Genomic DNA, 26,803 nt, shown 5'->3' on the forward strand with positions numbered 1-26,803 from the left:
TTTGTCCTCTCACACTAGTATCTTATAAGCTACCTGACCACAGAAGGAAGTATGCCGTTGTACTGTCATGAGAAAATACATGAGAAACAAAAGCCAGACATCACACACAACCAAACTGTCCATTGCGACCCAGATTTGGTTTTGTGCAAAAAAACACACCTGAAATGGACGATTGCCTATAACCTGTAGAGAGGAATCCTGCACTCAACCCGGGCATGGAGTTATTTAGTATACTAAATAAGATGAATTCCCAAAGTTTCAGAGGTGCACAAAAGAAAAGAAAGAGGGAGAGGAAGAGGGAGGGAAGTGGGGGGGGGGCAACAAATTAAATCCAGTTAAATTGTTTTTCCATAGCCAGTGGGGTTTGGCAAGAGACTGGCTCACACATGAGAGGCAAGATAAAGCCTCAGAAAGAAACAGACAATCCCAAACGCTGTAGCAGTCTCAGATGTAGCAGAATGCCTGGAATTTAACCCACTTTCCCATGTCCAACTGAACTGACACCGCGCCCAGACACAGCTCCAAAGGCCTGGAAGATGATACACACACGGAAGTGCACACTTGTAGTACAGTACTGATATCCACAATGAAACACTATCAAAGACAGAACAACTCACACACAAACTGTAGAATACCCCCCCCCCCCCCCCCCAATGAGTCATTGCCAGTAGGGACCCCAATATACATACGGAACCACACAGTCTCAACTATGCACCACTAAAATCAAAATGGCTTTCATCACTTCTGCTGTACTGTCTTGGTTGGTATCTACATCCATAATCCAGCAGTCACTTTCCCTGTTGTGATGAAACATAGGTCGGGGCTGTCTACTCTCTGGAGCGTAGAGCCCCCTAAAAACCACAGTAGATCCAGACATATTTGGGTCATGTCTTGTCTTCTCCTCATATGATATCTCCAGAGCCTGACGTTGTTTCTCAGTTTCCTCCTGTTCTGTTGTCAACTAGAAATAAACATGGAGAGAAATCTCATCCCAGCACAACGTCACGCTGCGAGGGCACAGCCGTTCCTGTAGGCCAGGAATAGATGCTCTGTCAACTAAATACTGGAGTTTTGAAGGTATTTGTGTTCAATGGGAAGGTAGGTGTTCCTCCCTCAGACCATCCAAGAACAAGGATAGAGCATGTACACACTCACAACAAACACAGGATAGGTCCACACACCATGTCTTCTTTTATAAAATGACCACATTTACATTCAAATGCACTAAACAGCAGTATAGCATATCGTGTTCACAACATTCATAAATATCAAATGTGTTGTCCTTATTAAGACAAGAACTACAAAAGTAAGGTGAGAGAATGTCCGACATCTCCATCTTGTGATGCCACTACCCCTCTCTGTCATAGGTGCCTTTGGGTTTTGGGTGTAAGGTTCCATGTCTTTGAGTAGAGGAAGACAGTGGCAGAGAGGGTACAAGGCAGAGACAGCCAATGTTGTAGAGAAAGATGGAGAGGAAGAGGCCCATACGTTCTTCCAGGAGGACAGTCCAGAGTCACGTCTCACAGTCTCTGCAGATGAAGTCCATTTTGGCCGACTGGGCTCCTCCCATCATCAATATGGTAAATCTATAAGCAGCAACGCACATCGTTATCAGTATATTCATATATAGAACATCAATTAGCACGTGCCATTATCCAGAGCAACTTGTATAGACTGTTAGTAGTATTAAGGCATAGTACCATTAGACACAGTAGCATTAGTAGGAGTGGTGGCCGTGTAAAGAGCAGTCGTTGTAGTATTGAGAGCAGGGGGATTCTTGCAGTAACAGAACCACAAGAACATTTCATTTAAATAGAACATTGCAGGAAGGAAGTGAGGGAAGATAGGCCGAAGACTTGTCACAAAATGACTAATCATTCTGAGACACACACACAGTGGTGCACACTGCTCATGTTTAAGTCATAGTAAGCAAACCTCAGGGAGACAAAGTCCCCCCCCCCCTTTTTTTTTTTTAAATGAAGAGACGGAACTGAGAACGCGGGAGGAAAGGAAGCAATGAGGAGGAGAGTGAGCATTTCTCTACCTTCAAGTCTGAGCTCGCTTATCACACAGAGAACTGCTGCCTTTGCATTCCCCCCCGAAAGTGAAAAATGAAAACAACTCTCAATCTCTCTCTCTCTCTCTCTCTCGCCCCTCCCGCTTCCCCCTCCCCCTCCCTCCCTCAGCTTTCGCTCTCTGTCAGACAAAGTGGCCTTATGCAACCATCTCGGGGAGGCCTTGCTGATGTCTTGCGGCATATTTACCCAGCCTGCCCCCCTCTCTCCCGTCTCCTTCTCTCTTTTTGTCTCATAAAGTGAGGGGAGTAGTGTCCTCACCACCGGGGATAGTCTGGGATACCGCCGGAGGCTGAGTACGAAGAGCCATGAGGGACATGGAGTGTGTGTGTTGTCTCTCTAAATTACATACATTGTGTGTGTGTGTGTGTGTATAATGTGTGTGCGCATGCATGATGTGGATATGTGCATGGTTATGAAAGAGAGGATACGTCACCCAGTAGTGACGTCGTGTGGTGGTGTGTTCGCTCCGAAGCCACACCAACTCCACCACGGGTCACTGCATTTTTGACCCCAACACGGTAAGGCGTAAGCGCAACCACACCACACCACAGTCTCGCTCACGCAAGCAAGCAGGGGCGGGCTGACGGACTAACGCAGTGACTCCACTTCTCTGTTTTTAGTAAACAAACAAACGCTAGGGATGAATAAGAGCAAAGCCCTCTAATCCGGAGATCTGAACACTTGTATAAGAAACAGCCTCCTTCTGGATTTCACTACAATGTCAACAATAACATGGAGCGACCAAGGACCATGTGCAGTACAACATACACCAATGTGGATTGAAGTGGTTCTATTTCATCCATGTACTGTATGTGTGCAATAAACACAGAGATGAAATCCAGAAGCTGAGATAAAGGACCAGTGACGTCAAGCGTTTCGTAGCAGATGCATACAGCACTAGATACCACTACTTTGACCTAACATCAACTCTCCAAAACAGAGGACAACTTTATTGGTTATTTATTTGTACATTTTTTAGTATAAGTAATACAGCACTACCAGCACAGCAGGTTGGGACTCCAGGCTCACCGTGCTGCCCTAGGTCTCCCTCTCTGACGACACGTCTCCGTCTGCTCCACTGCTGGCGTTAGGGTCCTGGGCTCTGGGGCGCGGGGCGGCCCTCTCCCTGCCCGACTCCGAGGGTCCTTTAGAGCGCGGCTTCTCTTTCCTCTGCTGCTGTTTCTCCTGTTTAGCAAGCTGGGGGAGGGGGGGGGCGGCAGTAAAGGGTTAAAAAGAGAAGGACAAAACTTGGATTGATGCGTTAGTAGGGGCCTGTGTTGTTCATGGTCACGTGACCTGTTTTTACTGGTCAAGTCGCGTGCCCAAGAGAAACCCAGGGACCTAGCTATGTATAACTGTACCAAATACTTGGCTACATAAAAACAAGAAAAGAGAAGATGAAAAGGGCAGAAGAAAGAGAAATAAACACCAGAGCTTTGTTTCACTGTGCCGCTATTTCCGGAAGCCATGACCATTTCGACGTAGCATTAACTGTCTTCACAGTATAAAGCTGTCACACTCAGAAAGAGCCGAGTCATCTTCCCATTCACTCACCATCTACGGTTAGCTGCGAGGCTTATCTATTGAACTCCTCTCTGAGGAAACTACTGTAGCAGCTATCTCTGTTCTGCTCAATGAACATTAAACAACCACCCTACACTAAAAAAGGTACACAACTATCCCTGAAAAGGTTTGTAAACATACATGCTAAAACTTTCATGAGCGCCACAGGAAATATTTATGCCTTAAATGTCATGCTAAAGCCACAACATCCCACAAACTCTTAATTATTTAAAGGGAATAAGACTTAAAAAACCACCATGTATCTAGTTATCCCTGTACAAACTCCATTGGGGTTAGCTAGCTAGCAAGCAATGATACCATCTTACCCAAGGTGTTGTGTTGCTTTGAAGACCCCCCAATAAAAAAGGTCACATGACATTTCAGTAATTAAGACCACTGTTTCGTATTCAAAATTACTTTCACAGAACAATAGAAACAGGATAACTTGACTTAATGGTATTGTTTGCTAGGCTCTGTTGTCCCTCTCCTAGGATCCGATAAAGCTTCCGATTCATGGAAAGTGTGTGTGTGTGTGTGTGTGTGTGTTTAAGCTGCTCCCCCAGTTGACTGGTGATCCTCTCAGCCTTGGCATACACCCCTCTAACTAAACAACAACATCCCAAACATCCAAAACAGACCGGATTAAAATTCCGAGGACTGCCGCTTACATCCATTGGACCGAGCAGTCAGCCAAGTTTACACACACAAAGACCACGCATGCACACACAGAAGTGACTGGAATCACATTCAGGAAGTCTTCAACAATTCACAAATAACTAAAACACTACAATTTCAAATGACTCACTGTACCCCCAAACATTGACTCGATACCGGTACCCCCTGTATATAGCCTCGATATTGTTATTTCTTTGTGTTACTTTCTATTATTTTTTACTTTAGTTTATTTGGTATATATTTTCTTAACTCTTCTTGAACTGCACTGTTGGTTAAGGGCTTGTAAGCTCTTCACGGTAAGGTCTACACTTGTATTTGGCGCATGTGACAAAAAGTTTGATTTGAATAAAATACAATGTGAAGCGGACGGTTTAGGAGAAGCAGGGAAGAATGTCCCTACTCCCTCATGGCTGCTGCTGTTTGGAGTGGACCTGACTGCTTTCTGCTATAAGTTTGGATCATAGCGCGATGTGGTGGCGTAACACATTCATCAAGGCTTTTGCTCCTTCAAATCCCTCTGTGTTACACAACAGGACTGGGAGATACTGTGGAATCAGCAGTGTTACCCAACGGTTATCCATTTGTCATGTTTAAAGATGGATACGTTGCCTAAAATACACTTAAAATGACCTGAAATGACTTTTAACATAGTTTACCATTCAAAAACAGATGCCCAGTAATACATTAAGGGCCGGTTTCTTGGATCAGGATTAAGCCTAGTCCTGAAAGCATGTTCAATGGAGAATTTAGAATGAGCATGCTTTATAGTCCAGGACAGAGCTTAATCTAGGACCAGGACACTGGCCCTATGAGAGGACATCCATTATTAATATAACATTGTGGGTGAACTTGTCACTACTTAGGCTACACATCAGAACTCATAAATCATTATTCCACATCCAAATATATTTCTTAGCCAGCATGGCCTGAGTCGCCACCTGCAGAGGCCGTCGTCATGGTAACAGAGTGCACAGTGACTCAGGAGTCAACCGATCCCTGTGGGGAGAGCGGGGGCACCCATGCGGTGGCGACCCCCACCTCGCCCTGGCCTGCCAATCATATGTTATGTCGCCCCCACACACACACTTCCGACACATGACAAATCAAACCTTTCAGAGTGTGTTTTGGTCAATCAGTGGTCTTTCAGCTAGGCCAGAGGGGTGCTGGGACAGAGCAGGATAGATTCATGGGATAATCAGTACACATATACGGTATCAGGATTGGTTTTTGTGTCAGGGACCAGCAAATCTATGGTTCACCTCCTTGAAGCCAGGGACTAAAATTACAACAGAAAACTGACCAACTAAATGTCTGACAGCTATCTCAGAAACCAGTAAGCCACATCTCAGGGAGCGGTGCCGGTCCATGGACCAGAGGTTGACTAATACTGCACTAAGAAAAGCAATAGTGCAGCTTTGCTTGTTGATCATGGTCCGATCTCCATCTGTTATGACAAGAAGTTAGGCCTGCAGCACCACCTGCTGGAGGATAGCAGGATAGACAGTGAGTGCTGAGAGAAAGTCTGAACTACTTAGAACAAATATAGTCTAGCAATACACAGCCTAAAGAGACTTCACAATAGGACACCATCATACAACATGAGCCAACTCCATGCTTGCAGAAATCAACAGCATCAACAACAACAACTGTACCTGTTTGGGGTCCATGGGAGCAGAAGGAGACACCAGTTCGATGGTGACTGGTCCGTCATTCTGGATGTGAACCTGCATGTAGGCCCCAAACTGCCCGTCTAAAAACAAAAACAAAAAAACAAAGACAAAAGGAAAATGTAAAGGTTAACCTTAATACATTAAATAGGCCCATATAAATGACACCACTCAACGTTTCCATCCAGTAACAGCCACTGCAGTTTGCTTATTGTGCACATTATTCTATATCAATGATTTATAAGCAGGTGACATCTCAGTACAACAGGGACATGGGGGTAGAGGGTGTTAAGACACAATAAGACAGGAAGTTTATACTTAAAATGGTCCAGGTATGTTTCGATTTATTACATCATCTGCCCATGAAACCGGTGGCTGGGTGGTGTGTTCTAAAAAGCGCTGAATCATCTTGTTTCTCCCACTCAGGGGATTGGGCCTTGGCAGTAAGAAGACTAATTAGAGAGCTTGCGTCCCACTACAAGCAGGGACACAGAGTTCCTCCACTACACCTTCTCCCCGGTGGCTTGAACCAATTCCCCACCAAACACCATCACCAACTACGACCTGATAAAAGAAAACCACCCCAATGTGGAACCGCCATAACCCTTGCACTGTGACCCGTATGATTAAATGTAACACTGTTTATTTCTATGCTGTGCCCAACGACCTTATAGACCCAATTCACCACTAAACGTGGCCTGACAAACCCACCCCCTATGTAGATGTGTGGAACCACCATAACCTTTGCACTGTGAACTATGACCTTAAAGGCCGATGTATGTAACCTCTGTTTCAACAGGAAAGCAGGCGTTCAACTGATTCCGAGCCTTTCAGGTCAGGAGTCAAGTCTTGAGTGGCCTTAAGGATAAAGGCTACTGCTTGTGACCCTGTAGTCTAGGCTGTTTCACTTAGGAGTGCATTGGCTTATCAACCCTAATCCTGGTCAAGCCTTAAGCTTGTGTCTCAATTCCCCAGGCTGTGAACAGCAACCCTTCTATTCACTATAGTTCTCCAGGTGTTTGTGATATTGACCTTAGGCTATCAATTAGACTGAACAAAAATAAAATGTAAAGTGTTGGTCCCATGTTTCATGAGCTGAAATAAAATATATACCAGAGATTTTCCATGCGAACAAAAAGCTTATTTCTCTCAAATTTTGTTCACAAATTTCTTGGAGCATTTCTCCTTCGCCAATATAATCCATCCACCTGACAGGTGTGGCATATCAAGAAGCTGATTAAACTGCATGATCATTACACAGGTGCACCTTGTGCGGAGGACAATAAAAGGCCACTTTAAAATTGTCACACAACACAATGCCACAGATGTCTCAAGTTTTGAGGTAGCGTGCAATTGGCATGCACACTGCAGAAATGTCCACCAGAGCTGTTGCCAGATAATTGAATGTTCATTTCTCTAACATAAGCTGCCTCCAACGTCATTTTAGAGAATTTGGCAGTGCATCCAACCGGCGTCAAAACTGCATATCACCTCCACATCTGGCTTCTTCACCTGTGGGATCATCTGAGGGGGGTTGGTGAGGAGTATCTATGTCTGTACTAATACCCCTTTGTGGGGAAAAACTCATTCTGATTGGCTGGGCCTGGACCTATGCCCACCCATGGTTGCACCCTTTCCCAGTCATGTGAAATCCATAGATTAGGGCCTAATGAATTGATTTTAATTGACTGATTTCCATATATGAACTGTAACTCAGTAAAATCTTTGAAATGGTTGCGTTTAGATTTTTGTTAAGTTTAGCTTCACCTCTTTGCTTGAACAAATGACCTTTTGCAATCCATCATAACCATGATTGAGCAAAACATTGACCCAATGCTATTAAATATTAAAACCACACTTAGCAGAATGCCGAACCTTTTACCATCTATTAAATAACCAAGATAATAGTGACTATTAGGTATCAAAATTATCTCTTCGTTTAGGCTTTTCCTATCTAGAGTGTCTTATGAGAGTTAATTTCTCTCTGCCCACAAACTGCCTACACAGCAAAGTGTCCTCGACACTTTTGGGTCACTGGATGTGAAATTCTGTACAATAGCAGTCTATTTTAAAAACTATATATATGGCTCATCTTGCAGTGTCTCGCTCACCCAGCCCAACTCAGCCCAGGATAGATATAGTGATATTGTAATATATACCGAGTATAACAAACATTAGGAACACCTTCTCCCCTTTCCCTCAGAACAGCCTCAATTTGTCGGGGTATGGATTCTATAAGGTGTCGAAAGCGTTCCACAGGGATGCTGGCCCATGTTGACTCCAATGCAGTTGTGTCAAGTTGGTTGGATGTCCTTTGGGTGGTGGACCATTCTTGATACTCACAGGAAACAGGTGAGTGTGGAAAACCCAGCAGCGTTGCAGTTATTGACACAAACCAGTGCGCCTGGCACCTACTAATATACCCCGTTCAAAGACACTTAAATCTTTGTCTTGCCCATTCACCCTCTGAATGGCACACATGCACAATCCATGTCTCAATTGTCTCAAGGCTTAAAAATCCTTCTCTAACTTGTCTCCTTCCATTCATCTACACTGATTGAAGTGAATTTCACAAGTGACATCAATAAGGGATCATAGCTTTCACCAGGATTCAGCTGGTCAGTATGTCATGGAAAGAGGTGTTCCTAATGTTTAGTACACCCTGTATAGGCCTAGTGCTTGTGTAGCCTACTGTGTTATTGTACCCTTTTCACACCATGGCGCTGACCCGGCCTATAGTGCTGGCTCTGATATTATCTGTTCACATTGTCCTTTCCAGCATGGTTCCAGCAACTAAAGTGGAAGTGTAACCAGGTCAGCACAGCACACATCTCAGCTTGGTTCAACTCAATAGTGAGGAAAGGAAATGGGATACCTAGCAATGTTCCCTCAACTTCTCCGGGGCACTGAGCAAATTTAAGGAACGGCTGAGCGCAAACTTGAAGGTTGAGAATTCTGTGCAACCTCCGGCGCGCGTTTACTGTGAACACGGAGGTTGTACCTGCTTTAAGTTACAGTTGTAAGAGTGGTCAAGTAGGATACTGTGGCTATTTGATCATAATGTTGGCCTACCCGAGTGACCTACCATCAAAAACAATGGAGAAAAATGCATCCAATAACATTTGAACACGGAAATAGCTGTTCTATCATTCAGCCTACAGTAGCAGCCAATGTGTGATGTTCGTTCAATGTACACCTACATTCCATGAGACTTTTGAAAAAAACACATGCAGGGCTTGACATGAACCTGTTCATACACCTGTCATTCAGACAAGGAGGTGACTGAAAATGTTTTTTTTTATGCAAAAAAGCACTTTTCAAAATAAAATACATTATTATTCCCATACCATTACAGAGAATCAGTCAAATTAAGCTATGCTCTGCTTATTGGCACCTTAACTTATTCAAGCCTGTCTCAAAATACAACACTGACCCTAAGACCTAAAAAGCTATTTACCTGACACGTTTTCAAAGATGTCTAGAAATGTACACGTTTTGTGCTCTTGTAGGAAGCAAACACTCCCCCATTGTTGACTAGAAATGAGCTATAACTGGGCTAATAACTCACTAACTAGCAAAGAATATGAACAAAAGTGCATCTATTCACGACCGCTCATACTGTAGCCTAAATACGGTCCAGCTCAAAGTGAGAGACACAGATCCATATATTGCAATGGTTATTTGCATATAGGTCTGTGTAGAGTACCTGCCTGTCAATACTATAGTCTTACCTGTCAATACTTTAGAATCCTACTCCAATGTGCTCTGCCTACAAGAAAATATCTTGCACAGTTAGTTTTGCATACCAAGTCTTGAATAGTTTGTTTTATGTCAGTATGTTAAAATGGAATTGTTAAAGATTGCATTGATTCGATCACAACTCCCACAGTAGAGCGAAATGTTGATAGTGTTAACTAAAGGGGTAAACTCAAGAAAGGTGAGTGAAGTTCAAACTCATGCTTCTCTGGCTGGACGGCTATTTCGTCTGCGCGGCAGTCTGATGGGAGCTGTACGCAGGTTAGAGGGAAAACTGACACCGCGTCAGTTGTATAACTCAATGCATTTAACTCATCCCCTCATAACCAGAGATCATCGGCACCCGAGGATCAGTTGTTAACTGCCTTGCTCAAGGGCAGAACGGACGATTCTTACACCTTGTCAGCTCTGGGTTTCGAACAAGGAACCTGCCGGTTACTGTACCAACGCTCTAACCGCTAGGCTACCCACCTTTGATCATCTCAGGCTTGTTTAGAAGCTCGTAATAGAGTTAAAGCAGCTGATAGAGGCCAAGCGCTTATTTAGCAGACTGTTGGCCTGCAGTGTCAGTCATTGATGTCCACCCATGGTAATATCGTTTTCTATTTAGTCCTGTGTGTTCACCCACCTTTGATCATCTCTGGCTTGTAGGTGCTCCTCAGGTGTTCCAGGATGTTATTATAGAAGGGCTGGGACAGCTCTGCAGGCATGGCAGCATGGAAGTCTGGCTTGTTACCCTTTAGTATGCACTGCAAAGTGAACTGACTGACACACAGGACTTCATATTCCTTGTCCATGACGCTTTTGCTCCACGCCCGGCCGTTCTCATCGTCAAACAGACGCAGGTTGAGGATCTTACGAACCCTGAGGAGCAGAGAAATGAACGTTGGGGCATAGAATTGAAATATAGAATTTATTTATTTGAATATTTATGTGTTGGGGACACAAAGGAGATGGCTATAGGAGTGAGCAAGTATTTTGTGCAGATGTTCCAAACTTATTGGGCTAATACAAAAGAATAGCTCTATGTGAATGCTTGTCTTACAAATTCCTATTACAGATATGAACCTGACCTGGCCCTTATGCCCTGCCTATGTAGGAGAAGGGCTACAGTACCGTAGTGCAAAACCATGTTTTGTGACTGAATGAACCCACACTCACATGTAGTCCACATCCTTCTGTGTGTCCTCCATGGATATACCCAGCAACACACACAGTCCTCTGCCTATTGAGCTGATGGGCACCTCCCCCACTGTGACAACACAGGACAGAATTATCAAATCAATAAAATAATTGTCCTTTTCATTATTCAGTGTCAGACACATCCTCCTCACAAAGTGTGGTTAATCTAGCACACACTGATAGTCTTGCAAGTAGTAGTAGGCTGCTATAGTACAGTACAGTACCTGGGAGATTCAATGAGGTTAACAGCGTGGTTAATGTTAGGTTTCAAATCACATTTGATGCAGAGAAATTGTATAAATAGGCAGGGTTTGGGATTTTGTAGCTGTGGTAACTAGTAACAAGCACTTTTAGTGCGATTACCATAATGCCAGCATTTTGAATAGTCGTTGGACATGTCAGTGCACACATCATTACATATTGGGGCAATTCAGCATGGCATATAGCTACTTTAGTCAGGTTCTCAAAAAGTGTGATTGATATTTACAGGTGCTGACCTGTTGCACCCTCTACAACCACTGTGATTCTTATTTGACCCTGCTGGTCATCTATGAAAGTTTGAACATCTTGAAGAATGATCTAGACTTAATGGCCATGTACTCTTATAATCTCCATCTGGCACAGCCAGAAGAGGACTGGCCACCTCTCAGAGCCTGGTTCCTCTCTAGGTTTCTTCCTAGGTTCCAGTTTTAGGCTGGGTTTCTGTAGAAGCACGTTGTGACATCTGCTGATGTAAAATGGGAAGTGGTGGAAAAAGTACCCGATTGTCATACTTGAGTAAATGTAAATATACTCTAATAGAAAATTATTCAAGTCAAAGTCTCCCAGTAAAATACTACTTGAGTAAAAGTCCAAAAGTGTGTGGTTTTAAATATAGTTAAGTATTAAAAGTAAATGGAATTGCTCAAATATACTTAACTATCAAAAGTGAAAGTCAATCATTTCAGATTCCTTATATTAAGCACAACACACGGCACAATTATCTTGTTTCATTTTATTTACGGATAGCCATGGGCACACTCCAACACTCAGACATAATTTACAAAACATTTGTGTTCACAGTAGGGAGTCAGAGGCAGTACAGTAGAGATGACCAGGAATGTTATTTTGATCACCAACTACGACTGTCACCAACTAAGTGTTTAAGTTGGGCCAATTTTCTGTCAAAATGTTTTGAATGTTTGTGTCAGGGAAAATGTATGGAGTGTATGGATGTATGGAGTAAATTGTACATTATCATCTTTAGGAATGTAGAAGTGAAAGTAAAAGTTGTCAAAAATAGCAAAGTACAGATAACCTCCAAAACGACATAGGTAGTACTTTAAGTAAGTTACTATACACCGCTGAAAAGGTGTTTTATAAATACATTTGATTGGATAGCCGTGCGGCTACCAAACTACCGTAGCTAACGTTAGCAATCTTCTGTGCTGCCTGCAACATGCCTACCGGTGAAGAACTGTCATTCTTTGACACTATGAGCGATATAGAAATAAAATAATAACAAGTAGACCGCGTTACTCACCTGACACGCTCGCTGTTGTCACTCTTTGAATGATTGCCTTCATTGTTTTGATTATCTCGCTCGCTAGAATGAATCAGATTGAAGCGGTGCACAGACGTAAACGTCATACTTCCCATGAATCTTTGCTGCGTTGTCAGAGGCCTCTAGCGGCAGCAGTTGGGAGTACAGTAGATCACTTTTGCTACCGTATAAAACAGCATCAAAGTGCTAAAAAATACCTTCTGTACTGATTGCTGGGGTTAAATTGGTGTTTTGCACATTTGTCCCAAAAACCTACGGTACTGTCATTATGTGCATTTTCAAAGGGAAGGGAGCACTGTCACTACCTCGCTCTCCACACCAAGGTGCATGAGTTTTGGAGCAAAATGAAGAGGACATTCAGCAACTCCTGGAGGGCAGTGTAATACCCACTTCAGACAGAAAATGTGGTATATTACCAGTAACAAATCAAATATATATAAGGCAAAGTTGATCCCCTTTCAAACAGTGCCTTATTTACTATTTTCTTGCAGACAGTATAATGTATCCTTTTATACAGTTGAAGTCGGAAGTTTACATACACTTAGGTTGGAGTCATTAAAACTCGTTTTTCAACCACTCCACACATTTATTGTTAACAAACTATAGTTTTGGCAAGTCGGTTAGGACATCTACCTTGTGCATGACACAAGTAATTTTTACAACAATTGTTTACAGACAGATTATTTCACTTATAATTCACTGTATCACAATTCCAGTGGGTCAGAAGTTTACATACACTAAAATGACTGTGCCTTCAAACAACTTGGAAAATTCCAGAAAATGATGTAATGGCTTTAGACGCTTCTGATAGGCTAATTGACATAATTTGAGTCAATTGGAGGTGTATCTGTGGATGTTGTTATAATCTCCACCCGGCACAGCCAGAAGAGGACTGGCCACCCCACATAGCCTGGTTCCTCTCTAGGTTTCTTCCTAGGTTTTGTCCTTTCCAGGGAGTTTTTCCTAGCCACTGTGCTTCTACACCTGCATTGCTTTCTGGTTGGGGTTTTAGGCTGGGTTTCTGTACAGCACTTTGAGATATCAGCTGATGTACGAAGGGCTATATAAATACATTTGATTCGATTTGATGTATTTCAATGCCTACCTTCAAACTCAGTGCCTCTTTGCTTGACATCATGGGAAAATCCAAATAAATCAGCCAAGACCTCAGAAAGAAATGTAGACCTCCACAAGTCTGGTTCAACCTTGGGAGAAATTTCCAAACGCCTGAAGGTACCACGTTCATCTGTACAAACAATTTTACGCAAGTATAAACACCATGGGACCACGCAGCCGTCATACCGCTCAGGAAGGAGACGCGTTCTGACTCCTAGACATGAACGTACTTTGGTGCGAAAAGTACAAATAAATTCCAGAAAAACAGCAAAGGACCTTGTGAATATGCTGGAGGAAACAGGTACAAAAGTATCTATATCCACAGTAAAACGAGTCCTGTATCAACATAACCTGAAAGGCTGCTCCAAAACCGCCATAAAAAAGCCAGACTACGGTTTGCAACTGCACATAGGGACAAACATCGCACTTTTTGGAGAAATCTCCTCTGGTCTGATGAAACAAAAATAGAACTTTGGCAATAATGACCATTGTTATGTTTGGAGGAAAAAGGGGGATGCTTGCAAGCTGAAGAACACCCTCCCAACCGTGAAGCACGGGGGTGGCAGCAACATGTTGTGGGGGTGCTTTGCTGCAGGATGGGCTGGTGCAATTCACAAAATAGATGGCAACATGAGGCAGGAAAATTAGGTGGATATATTGAAGCAACATCTCAAGACATCAGTCAGGAAGTAAAAGCTTGGTCGCAAATGGGTCTTCCAAATGGACAATGACCTCAAGCATACTTCCAAAGTTGTGGCAAAATGGCTTAAGGACAACAAAGTTAAGGTATTGGAGTGGCCATCACAAAGCCCTGACCTCAATCCCATTGAAAATTTGTGGGCAGAACTGAAAAAGCGTGTGCGAGCAAGGAGGCCTACAAACCTGACTCAGTTACACCAGTTCTGTCAGGAGGAATGGGACAAAATTCACCCAACTTATTGTGGAAGGCTACCCGAAACGTTTGACCCAAGTTAAACAATTTAAAGGGAACATTACCAAATAGTAATTGAGTGAATGTAAACTTCTGACCCACTGGGAATGTGATGAATGAAATAATTCTCTCTACTATTATTCTGACATTAAAATAAAGTGGTGATCCTACTGACCTAAGACAGGTAATTTTTAACAATGGAAGTGTTCATGAATTTACCTGAACAAAAGCAGAGCACCACTCCCAGACCCGATACCTGTATTTTGGTTACAGGGTCTGTGAAAATACAGGAATCATGACCAGGTCTTCAGGTGGCTTTTAGTTTACCATGTTATTTTACCCCTTTCAGATATACAAAAAAAGCTGGTACAAAAAAAAGCATGTATGAGAAATTAGTGTGATTTTGGTCTGTGTATGAAAGGGATATACAGTCAGGACCGACATTATTGGCATAAATTAAGACTGTATAAAATAAATAACACAAATACTGAGCTAGTGTATAGTGTATGCTCAAGTTTAAAAAATAATTTGATACTAATACAATTGAGAACTATTTTGTTTAAAATGAACAAGTAATAAAATAAAAGATTGAGGTCAAAATGGCACCCTTGTTTTCAATACTCCAGCACCCTCCTTTTGCGAGGATAATGACACTAAGCCTATTTTCATGTCATCTGACTATAGCACCACCTGGAGTTTGATAAACAGCGTTAGCACTTGGATTGGAACCGGTGCTATGGTCAGATGACATGAAAATAGACCTCTTTGGCCACGCACACCAGTGGTGGTGTTGGCATTGAAACATGGAAACGGATGCAGAAAAGTAACTCAGAACTAGTGTAAAATATGGTGGTGGATCTTGGATGTTATGGGGTTATTTTGGTTCCACTGGTCTAGAGGCACTTGTTAATGTCAACAGTATCATGAACTTTACCAAGTACCAGGACATTTTAGACAAAAAACCTGGTTGCCTCTGTCAGGAGGCTGAAACTTGGCCACAAATGGATCTTCCAGCAACACAATATCACCAAGCACACACAAGGATATCAAGGATTTGGAAATATTTTGTATGGAGGAATGGTAAAAGATCCCTCCCAAAGTGTTCTCCAATCTTTATTAATCAGCCTTTAACCTTGATTAGGGATTAAAAAATAGTAGTAGTAGTTACTTGGTGGTAGGGCTCAAGAAGCATCTGCTTTATCCAGTGCTTCATTTGTAAATCAGGAGGAGCTGGAACACAAAGCGAGCGCTAGTGCAGGGTGACCTGGGGGGGATCTGAGGTACCGCTGTGGTGATACTGATGGCTTCTATGGTTGTGGCTAGATGGAGTTCAGCTACGGACAGAAGTGACTTTACGTAGCAGGCTAGGAGAACTAACGCAGCAGGTTAGGAGAACTAACGCAGCAGGTTAGGAGAAATAACGCAGCAGGTTAGGAGAAATAACGCAGCAAGTGAGGGGAACTAACGCAGCAAGTGAGGGGAACTAATGCAGAAGGTAAGGAGAACTATCACAGCAAGTGAGGGGAACTAACGCAGCAGGCTAGGAGAACTAACGCAGCAGGCTAGGAGAACTAACGCAGCAGGCAAGGAGAACTAACGCAGCAGGCAAGGAGAACTAACACAGCGGGTTAGGAAAATAACGCAGCAAGTGAGGGGAACTAATGCAGCAGGTAAGGAGAACTAATGCAGCAGGTAAGGATAACTAACATAGGTAAGGAGAACTAACGCAGCAGGTAAGGAGAACTAACGCAGCAGGTAAGGAGAACTAACGCAGCAGGTAAGGAGAACTAACGCAGCAGGTAAGGAGAACTAATGCAACAGGCAAGGAGAACTAATGCAGCAGGTAAGGTGAACTAACACAGCAGGTAAGGAGAACTAACATAGGTAAGGAGAACTAACGCAGCAGGTAAGGAGAACTAACACAGCAGGTAAGGAGAACTAACACAGCAGGTAAGGATAACTAACATAGGTAAGGAGAACTAATGCAGCAGGTAAGGAGAACTAACATAGCAGGTAAGGAGAACTAACATAGCAGGTAAGGATAACTAACATAGCAGGTAAGGAGAACTAACGCAGCAGGTTAGGAAAAATAACATAGCAGGTAAGGATAACTAACATAGCAGGTAAGAATAACTAACATAGCAGGTAAGGATAACTAACATAGCAGGTAAGGATAACTAACATAGGTAAGGAGAACTAACGCAGCAGGTAAGGATAACTAACATAGCAGGTAAGGATAACTAACATAGGTAAGGAGAACTAACGCAGCAGGTAAGGATAACTAACATAGCAGGTAAGGATAACTAACATAGGTAAGGAGAACTAACGCAGCAGGTAAGGAGAACTAACGCAGCAGGTAAGGATAACTAACATAGCAGGTAAGGATAACTAACATAGCAGGTAAGGAGAACTAACACGCAGCAGGTAAGGATAACTAACATAGCAGGTAAGGAGAACTAACGCAGCAGGTAAGGATAACTAACATAGCAGGTAAGGAGAACTAACGCAGCAGGTAAGGATAACTAACATAGCAGGTAAGGATAACTAACATAGGTAAGGAGAACTAACGCAGCAGGTAAGGATAACTAACATAGCAGGTAAGGATAACTAACATAGCAGGTAAGGAGAACTAACACGCAGCAGGTAAGGATAACTAACATAGCAGGTAAGGAGAACTAACGCAGCAGGTAAGGATAACTAACATAGCAGGTAAGGAGAACTAACGCAGCAGGTAAGGATAACTAACATAGCAGGTAAGGAGAACTAACGCAGCAGGTAAGGAGAACTAACGCAGCAGGTAAGGAGAACTAACACAGCAGGTAAGGAGAACTAACACAGCAGGTAAGGATAACTAACATAGGTAAGGAGAACTAATGCAGCAGGTAAGGATAACTAACACAGCAGACTAGGAGAACTAACGCAGCAGGTTAGGAAAAATAACGCAGCAAGTGAGGGGAACTAAGGCAGCAGGTAAGGAGATCTAACATAGCAGGTAAGGATAACTAACATAGCAGGTAAGGATAACTAACATAGCAGGTAAGGATAACTAACGCAGCAGGTAAGGATAACTAACATAGCAGGTAAGGAGAACTAACGCAGCAGGTAAGGAGAACTAACGCAGCAGGTAAGGATAACTAACATAGCAGGTAAGGAGAACTAACATAGCAGGTAAGGAGAACTAACGCAGCAGGTAAGGATAACTAACATAGCAGGTAAGGAGAACTAACGCAGCAGGTAAGGATAACTAACATAGCAGGTAAGGATAACTAACATAGGTAAGGAGAACTAACGCAGCAGGTAAGGAGAACTAACGCAGCAGGTAAGGCTAACTAACATAGCAGGTAAGGATAACTAACATAGCAGGTAAGGAGAACTAACGCAGCAGGTAAGGATAACTAACATAGCAGGTAAGGAGAACTAATGCAGCAGGTAAGGATAACTAACATAGCAGGTAAGGAGAACTAACGCAGCAGGTAAGGAGAACTAACGCAGCAGGTAAGGATAACTAACATAGCAGGTAAGGAGAACTAACACAGCAGGTAAGGAGAACTAACACAGCAGGTAAGGAGAACTAACACAGCAGGTAAGGAGAACTAACACAGCAGGTAAGGAGAACTAACACAGCAGGTAAGGAGAACTAACGCAGCAGGTAAGGATAACTAACATAGCAGGTAAGGAGAACTAACGCAGCAGGCAAGGAGAACTCACGCAGCAGGTAAGGAGAACAAACGCAGCAAGTTAGGATAACTAATGCAGCAGGTAAGGAGAATTAGGTCAAGGTTAGGGTTAGCTAAAATGCTAGTTGTCCCGACGTGATAACTAGAAGGCCCTGTACTCCATTTAGCCACAACCGTAGTAGCCATCAGTTCAGAGAAAGCCTCAATAACACCGGAATGCATGGGGTGAAAAACATTTTACCATAATAAAGCATTGCAAGGATCTATCATCACATTTGAGTAGCGGCATAGTGTAGCCACTGCTTTGTGCTCGGGTTAGTTTTATAGTAAGATGAAAAATTGATGAAGGCTTTTATATATTTCAAAATGGTTTAGGGATGGGAACAATCACAATGGAAATTTAAAACCAATAACATGAGAACCAACATTTTGTTTTGTATCAAGATTGCGATTGGTCACTGAATCCATACATGGCTGTTTTGAAAATGCATTTCTATTTATTTTTCTAAAGCCTCCAACATTTTACCCTCTGTAAAACCAATCCAATCAATCGTTAAGAAATGGACAGAGAAGAGCTGACTGAGCTAAAGGTAGAGACACGTTGATCCAGTTGTATGTTTTATCCAGTCATTTTCTTTCAATTAGAGATTGTTTAAAAAAAATCTACTTTCACTACCCTCCAAGAGTTGTTGAATTCCCTCTTCACATCATAACATTTTCAACTGTCAAATATTTTACTGCTAACAGTTGCCTCCAATTAAAAAGTGGTGAGTGGTACTGGTACTCCCCCAATTTTATCATCCAGACACAATCCACAGGTCATAACAGGCTAATGTGTAGTGTGTCCTCAGATAAATGGATATTACATTACCGTGATCAACACAGACGACAGCAAACATTTCATTAGCAGTTGCACTTCATTTACAAATTAAGTTTATTTGACAGAAGTTTTATTGATTTATCTTGAAGTGCTGAAATTCATGTATAGGCAAGCTGTCAGACACTCTGCTAGTTGTATAAAAGTTATGCTCCTACTTCAGATGTTTGCAAAAATCTGATTGGACTGAATGTAATACAGCAGCAATGCACAGGACAGGTTATCACTGCCATATCTAGAAGTTCAACAGACAGATGTTGTCTACACTTTGCATTGAGACCGTGTACAGTGTAGGTAGAGAATGTTTCTAGGTTAGCAGGGGAGTTCTCGAACAGAGAGATACTGTGGTATTTCAATTCATTGTACAAATAATTTCAGCCAGTGTATTTTACACAGAGATATATTCAATATACAATTTACAGTGTTAATTCCTAAGTATTTTTGCTACACACATCACAAATGTGGTAGCCTAGGCAGGCAATGGCATCAGTTCATTACAGCTTTCACTTTTTCACCATTACTTTGTATTGTCTTGGCTGTCAGCCGATGCAGAGTCCCGACTGAGCGAGCTGACAAAATTGTAGACCCTTGTAGAATAAGGAACAGTTTTCCTTGTAGACGATGGTGGATTTCATGTGTGCACTCTGGATAGTCAATTCTCTAGGATTTGGAGGTTGTTCCTCCTTCTCTTTGACTGCAGGATGATAAGATGAAGAAACACAGAATTGTCTAAACATGCAATTGTGTAATTTAATAAAAGGTAACGTTACATTTGTGCTGAATGCTGATATAAGTCTACCTTGAGCTTATCAACAATAACAAGGTCAAGGACATGTAATATTGTCAACCTTTGGAAGCACTTCCATTAGAAATCATTAGCAGTTTTGTCCAATAACAGTCCATAATATAATGTGATCTGTAGCTATGGTGTTGATATTTAGATAAATAGCTACCTAGATAGGCTGTGACTGCTAGCTAGTTAGCTAACGTTAGCTGAGCTGCTGCTGTGACGCGAGTAGCCTACCGGACTTTTCTTCATTGCGCCCCATGTACTGATAATATCCGTATGTGCCGAGCATTGTCCATATTCCGAAAGCATACAGCATAGACACCCGTACATTCCACTTTATTACTTATTTTATGTGCATGTTTTCATTTGTTTTGGAGCTTGACTGTATATGTATCGTAAATCACAAGGACGCAGCCATGTTGGATTAATCCGGGAAAAAACGAGTTGGACGATAACTTCCGGGGGTAAAATAAATAAATAGATAACATAAATAAAGAATGTAAAATGTAAAACAGTAACTTAACTAAATAAAAAAATACTTTTAAAATCCAAAGGGAGTTTGGAACTTGGTAGTGAGTGTTGCAACTGAAGACAGACAATTTTTACGAGCTAGGTGCTTCAGCCCTCGGCGAACCCGTGTTGTGAACTTATGTGGCCTACCACACTTTGTGGCTGAGCTGTTGTTGCTCCTAAACATTTCCCTTCACAATAACAGCACTTACAGTTGACCGGGGAAGCTCTAGTAGGGCAGAAATTTGATGAAGTGACTTGTTTGAAAGGTGGCATCCTATGACGGTGCCATGTTGAAAGTCACTGAGCTCTTCAGTAAGGCCATTCTACTGCCAGTGTTTGTCTACAGAGATTGCATGGCTGTGCTCAATTTTATACACTTGTCCTCAACGGGTGTGGCTGAAATAGCCACTCATTTCAAGGGGTGTCCACATACTTTTGTATACATTGTGTATATAGCCTTCTGTAATCATTGCATCTAAATGGTCTCTACCCTGTGAGTACTCATGTGTACTTCAAACATACAATATGTCACAGATGATGTCTATTGTCCCCTGTGTGGGACCTCATGTGTATCTTTTGATGTCCAATTGGATTGAAGCCTGTGCCACAGTCAGGGAAAACATACGTTTTCTCCACTGTCTGAATTTGTAGGATATTTTTTCAGAATCCTTTGCAACTGCAATGCTAAGAACTAATAACCGTTTTTGGAAGAAAGGGTTGTTTGATGATTATTTGGAAGGCAAGAAGGATTCTTTGGAAGGCAAGAAGGGTTCTACATAGTGTTCATCACTTAATAAATAGGCCTAGTGAAAGTTAAAATGATAAATTAACACAATTATAGATTTTATTATTATGAGTTTTGAATGTGTTTTATTGTTGATGCAACTGATTCATATGTTATTATATTCATGCAATTTTGCATCACTATTGTATAAAGTATAAAGATTCATAAAAGCAGCTACGTGATCGCTGATTGAAAAAATAATTGTATTCAGTATTTTATGATTTTTACTGGAAGAAACATAGAGAGAGAGAAAGCTCCACCAAAACTCCTTCCCTAACACGTCCCGGAATTGGTCCCACTCTGTTAAATTACTCAAATGTAAAAATTGCAATAAACAGGGTCAGGTCATACGTGAGTCATATGTACTCTGTCGACCTCATGAGATTTATACCCTTCAGAATTCCATCACATTAATGAAATACCATGCCATGCAAGCCTCAACATCACAAGTCGAAACCCCCTGGCATATTCCTTGTAATTTCCCCATTTGATATAGTCTCTTTGTTTTCACAGAAATATGTCCCAAAACTGTGGGTCAGTAGCATAGACTTACAGTACCAGTCAAAAGTTTGGACACACCTACTCATTCAAGGGTTCTTCTTTATTTATACTATTTTATACGTTGTATAATAATGAAATAACACATATGGAATCATGTATTAACCAAAAAGGTGTTAAATAAATCCAAATATACTTTTTATTTTAGATTTTAAAATGTTGCCGAACTTTGCCTTGATGACAGCTTTGCACACTCTTGGCATTCTCTCAACCAGCTTCACCTGGAATGCTTTTCCAAAAGTCTTGAAGGAGTTCCCACATATGCTTAGCACTTGTTGGCTGCTTTTTTCCCCACTTGTTGGCTGCACTCTGCGGTCCAACTCATCCCAAACCATCTCAATTGGGTTGAGGTCGGGTGATTGTAGAGACCAGGTCATTTAATGCAGCACTCCATCACTCTCCTTCTTGGTCAAATAGCCCTTACACAGCCTGGAGGTGTGTTTTAGGTTATTGTCCTGTTGAAAAACAAATGATAGTCCACTAAGCGCAGACCAGATGGGATGGCATATCGCTGCAGAATGCTGTGGTAGCCATGCTGGTTAAGTGTGCCTTGAATTCTAAATAAATCACAGACAGTGTCACCAGCAAAGCACCCCCACACCATCACACCTCCTTCTCCATCTTTCTGATATGGAATTTTGCTATCAATGTTCCTAAATTTCAATTATTCTAATGTGTCTGCAACCCAGAATGTGTAAAGTTCTGGTTTGAATGAAACAGACAGAATTCCCAGCTCACAATAGTCAAATCAAAGTTTATTCACGAGAGCTCTGCCGTTCATACACAAAGACATTCCTTTTATAACATTCTTCTAACCTACGCACACACATGCACACTAACATCAGGAGAGCTATCTTCTTCTCCAGAATTCTCACCACAGTTTATCACTAACCAGCTGACAGTTCCAGTCCCCCCCCCCAGATAAGGGAAACCTGGAGGGGTACTCCCTGTCCTATCGTTCTTTCTCAGAGTTATAGCCGGGTCGGTCCAAACACAGGTTAATTGTTCTAGGTGTTTTCTTAGGCACACACACATTCCTCTCTCTCCCAGTCTAACCTAGTCGGACTTATGTTTAATGTTTTTAATGACTCCTTATCCATGCTGCATAACCTCTAATACCTAACGGTTAAGTTTCCGGGTAGAATTATTTAATCATTTATCTTTACCATTATAAAAAAATTATAAATAACTCCTTAGTAGGTGACAGTTATAAGCTCACTCCAAATCTGGGGACTCCTTAGTAGGTGACAGTTATAAGCTCACTCCAAATCTGGGGACTCCTTAGTAGCCCCCAGATTTGGAGTGGGCTTATAACTGTCACCTGCTTTTAGCACCAGAGAGATGATGGGAGACGATTGAAAACATTGTGGCATGTCTCAGAATTGATGTACTATATGTCTTTTTCTGTTGGGTGACCTAACTGTTACACCCACTCCCATGTTTAAAACTAGTATTCAACTACATATCTATACTCTTTTTATCCTTCTATGCACATAGAATATGCATCCCAAATGGCACCCTATTCCCGATATAGTGCACTACGCTTGACCACAACCCTGGTCAAAGTAGTGCACTGTAGGGAATAGTCTGCCATTTGGGTTACAGACATAGACACTCTTCATCCTCTCTCTATAATGTAATAGCAGCAAGGAGTGGATTGAAATCCACCGTCCATGCCTGCCTAGACTCGAACATGCCATTCTGATTTTTCTTTGCCTTTAGGTTAAGAGTGTGGAATTAATTGTCACTAAATGCACGCTAGGCCTGGGCTATGAGTTAAAACATAGTACATCTTCATATTACGGGTGCTGAAGTGACAGCTCCGTTTAGCCCAACCAGGCTAACTGGTCAAAAGAAATCTGCCAGCCATCCAACCATCATGTACACTCCCAACTGTCACCATCTTCACGCGCACCAGCGCTTATTGACACTCACCTGGACTCCATCACCTCTTTGATTACCTGCCCTATTTATGTCTCCTTTCCCCGGGCATTATTGTTTCTGTGTCGGTGCGCTGGTCGGGTTTCTTGTTTTGTCCATGTTCGTTTATTTACTAAATGTATTCACTCCCTGAACTTGCTTCTCGACTCTCAGCGGACATCGTTAAACCAACCTACCAACCAGTTTTTTTGTTTGTTAGAGTCAATAAAGAGGAATAACATATATGCCTAGATAGGATTGCAAGGAATGTAGAAAAAAAAGGATTTAGGCTACTGTATATATTTTTGTAGTCCAGAGAACTCCATAAGAGTTGAATGATCAAAATGGACGCTTGCCTGTCACTAAAGACTTTGACACCCCATTTCGCTCAGGATGTTTCATTCAGACTTGTTCAGACAACGACACTGTCTTGTTGAAAGTATAAAAGTACAAAATCGTACAAAATTCTTGGAAAGACTTGGCTAAACAACAAATGAGTCTTCTGGGAATCGAACAACTTGAGCGATAAGTGGGTTGCAGAAACAGGGTCGGAGTCAGACAGCTTTAGTGGTTTTAAACATAATGGAAATGGCTGTATTGACATGAATGTCTTGCTCTCAGCCGTTTTTCTTACAGTTTGGGAAAGACAAATGCATTTTTGTCAGTAATCCATGCACAGCCAATAACAACAGCCACAACTTTAGAAGAAAAAACAGGTGGGTGTGTACATGGTTGTATTAAAATCCTTTCACTGTAGAATCTCAAATCACTCCAACCTTTAAATATAGATTTTTGTCTAATCACTGTAAGATCCGGATGCTTGACGAGGGAAAACAGTGCAAATAGTTCTCGTTTTTCTCAGCTACACTGGATATAAATAGAGGTCATTAGTGTATTCCTGGTTCAGGTGGGAGCCTAACACCATGTGGATGTAATACACTTAAACAACAGGCCTCACTGACACTCCAAGATTCAAGCATGCCAACAAACTCTTCCGTGCAAATATATACCCTCACCTGTGTCTTTTATTCAGAAGCTTTCTCTTTAGTTCATTTGTGTGATTACATGATAGATAGCCTTATGACGAGCAAGGAAGTTATGTACCATTCACTGCCCCCCTCCCCCAAATGACCATTTGCATACACAGTGTGGAATTTGATGCTACTTTATGATTCCCACGTAATTATACAAAAAACACCCCATCACAGTAGCCTAGGCTTTGCACATGGACTATGAGTAGACTATGTAATATTTTTAAAGTTAAGTTATTTTCCTCTCTCAACTTTGCAACCTGATAGGCCTAGACAACTCACTGCCTTAACTAGGCCTAAATAAACAAAGCCCGTCCATGTTAACATTCAGAATGATCTAGGTATGTTTTAATTGTATGTTTCACCTTTTTTAACTTCCAGGTCAAATTCAACTGCATAATAGGCCATGCAAGGCAAAAATGTATTTACTTCGTTGCTATAGAAAATGTAAATATCCCAAATGGACTAGAATAGCCTATGTCTCTTATTTAGAAAAACATAAATAATTACGCAAATCCCTCCATATTTTACCAACTCATGTAAAGTATTTCATCCACCCATCTATTTTTCTTTCCCCTGGGCATCACCCCCCTATCCAAACGCAGAGTCTGTCAGCGGCTGAAGTTACAGCACCGTTCCAGCTGTTTTGTTCCAACGTGTTGTTGGTACGGTAGAAGCAATGAGTCAGAAAAGACTCATACATAAACGGGCCAGGCACATACAGCGCATGAACACCGCGGACCGTATCCATAACGCACCTGGAGATACTGCAGAAGCACATAGGATCGCTGGTGCCATCAAATCATTTTCTGTGAAAATAGAGGAGAGAGGAGAGGAAGATCATCTTTGGAAAACGGAGGTAGACATAATGCTTTTTAAATTGGATTTTTTACAATCCAAATAGTTTTACAATCCAAATAGAGGCAGTACTAATCTATCCCCTGTTTATGTCTGTGTAGACATAATAACACATTCCTTACACATTTTGGGGAGGAATGCCGATTAATTGTTTTGGAACACATTCACATGTTCATCCCTCCAAATTCAAGGGCCGATTGGAATAATTGTGTTGCTGTCTGCATAGTTAAGCTCTTTGAGATATATACGCCTAATTGTTGCCAAATTATGGCTTCCGGTAATTATGCCTACCCTGAATGATAATTTCCTCATTTAATTGCAATCCCAAATCCAATGTGCCAATTAGGTAGTATAGTATTATATCGCACCATATCAAGACTGTGATGGATTCAGTGCTTAGTATGCCAGTGTTTTTTTTCATATACATCAAAGAGGTAAACGGATACATCTGCAGCTGTAAGAGGTCCTCCTCTCAACACAATGTGGCTGTGGAAGGGAGAGTGTTGCAGATAGCCTACAACTGAAGGGGTGATACACAGGTGTGAGACACATGTACACACAGCCTATGGCAACTGATACTTCCTTCTCTCAACCTCAACATCTTCCTCCGCTTTTTCTTGAGGGCAAAAAATCAAGTAATTGAACTATGTTTGACAGTCAATTACCACCACATACTAATGATTTCATCTGTATCTATTTGTATACATAATCCTATTTGCCTCAAGTATTTGTGTATTAAGTGTCTGAATTGGCACCCTAGAGTAAATAGTCACTACATAGTGCACTACTTTTGACCATAGGGCCCTGGATTGCCTATAGGAATAGGGTGCCATTTTGGATGCAGCCATTGGCTGCCCTCGTGACCTGGTGATGCTAATTAGAGGTCATAGGTCATCTACTATGTAACATGACACTGTTGTGTACCATGTGGGGGTAGCTATGAAGCATGAATTACTTTACAAGGGGTCATATTTCATATTCAATAGTTGATATGCATTTCTGAATGACAGTGATTCAAGTAGCAGCCTATTCAGTATTTATAAAACATCATCATTTCACATAGAATTCAGTATTCAAGTATGTGTTCAAATGATTCAAGTAATCCATTTAAAAAATCTACATGGAAATTGAGAAAATTGAGGCAGCCAATAAGGAATCCACACAGGTCTGGCCTTGTTCATGTTAGCATCCACAGCAAATGACACTGACGTGTTAGAGAGAGGATTACATTTTTGTTCTTGAATAAGAAGATGAGCTTACGTTAGAATAATATACACAGTATTT

General features: G+C 41.8%; 1 protein-coding gene and 1 long non-coding RNA gene across 3 annotated transcripts; both read right to left on the bottom strand.

Moving 5' to 3' along the window:
* Window positions 1-1,168: 1,168 nt before the first annotated feature.
* Window positions 1,169-12,571, bottom strand: LOC115103689 (D-aminoacyl-tRNA deacylase 1-like). 2 transcript variants are annotated; one of them, XM_029624556.1, is made up of 6 exons: window positions 12,444-12,571; window positions 10,901-10,991; window positions 10,368-10,603; window positions 5,969-6,066; window positions 3,078-3,275; window positions 1,169-1,586 (listed from the first exon to the last, which is right to left on the bottom strand). In XM_029624556.1, exons 1-5 carry the CDS (start codon window positions 12,484-12,486, stop codon window positions 3,117-3,119), a joined length of 627 nt encoding a protein of 208 aa, XP_029480416.1. In that variant the 5' UTR covers window positions 12,487-12,571; the 3' UTR covers window positions 1,169-1,586; window positions 3,078-3,116. The 2 variants fall into 2 exon arrangements, with proteins under 2 accessions (XP_029480416.1, XP_029480415.1); XM_029624555.1 differs by having other exon boundaries at window positions 3,108-3,275; window positions 12,444-12,569.
* A 6,222-nt stretch (window positions 12,572-18,793) lies between these two features.
* Window positions 18,794-20,450, bottom strand: LOC115103534 (uncharacterized). The gene is made up of 2 exons (XR_003859606.2): window positions 20,090-20,450; window positions 18,794-19,759 (listed from the first exon to the last, which is right to left on the bottom strand). It is a non-coding gene; the product is annotated as an uncharacterized LOC115103534 (long non-coding RNA).
* Window positions 20,451-26,803: the final 6,353 nt, after the last annotated feature.

The sequence above is a fragment of the Oncorhynchus nerka genome, linkage group LG21 (genome assembly GCF_034236695.1).
Source record: "Oncorhynchus nerka isolate Pitt River linkage group LG21, Oner_Uvic_2.0, whole genome shotgun sequence".
NCBI lineage: Eukaryota > Metazoa > Chordata > Actinopteri > Salmoniformes > Salmonidae > Oncorhynchus > Oncorhynchus nerka.

Excerpts from the sequence above, each read along its gene's own strand:
- LOC115103689 (XM_029624556.1), bottom strand. The coding sequence starts at position 12,486 with ATGAAGGCAATCATTCAAAGAGTGACAACAGCGAGCGTGTCAG. Across the intron at positions 10,992-12,443 it reads GACAACAGCGAGCGTGTCAG|TGGGGGAGGTGCCCATCAGC; the intron begins GTGAGTAACGCG and ends GTGTTGTCACAG. Across the intron at positions 10,604-10,900 it reads CAGAAGGATGTGGACTACAT|GGTTCGTAAGATCCTCAACC; the intron begins GTGAGTGTGGGT and ends TCTGCTCCTCAG.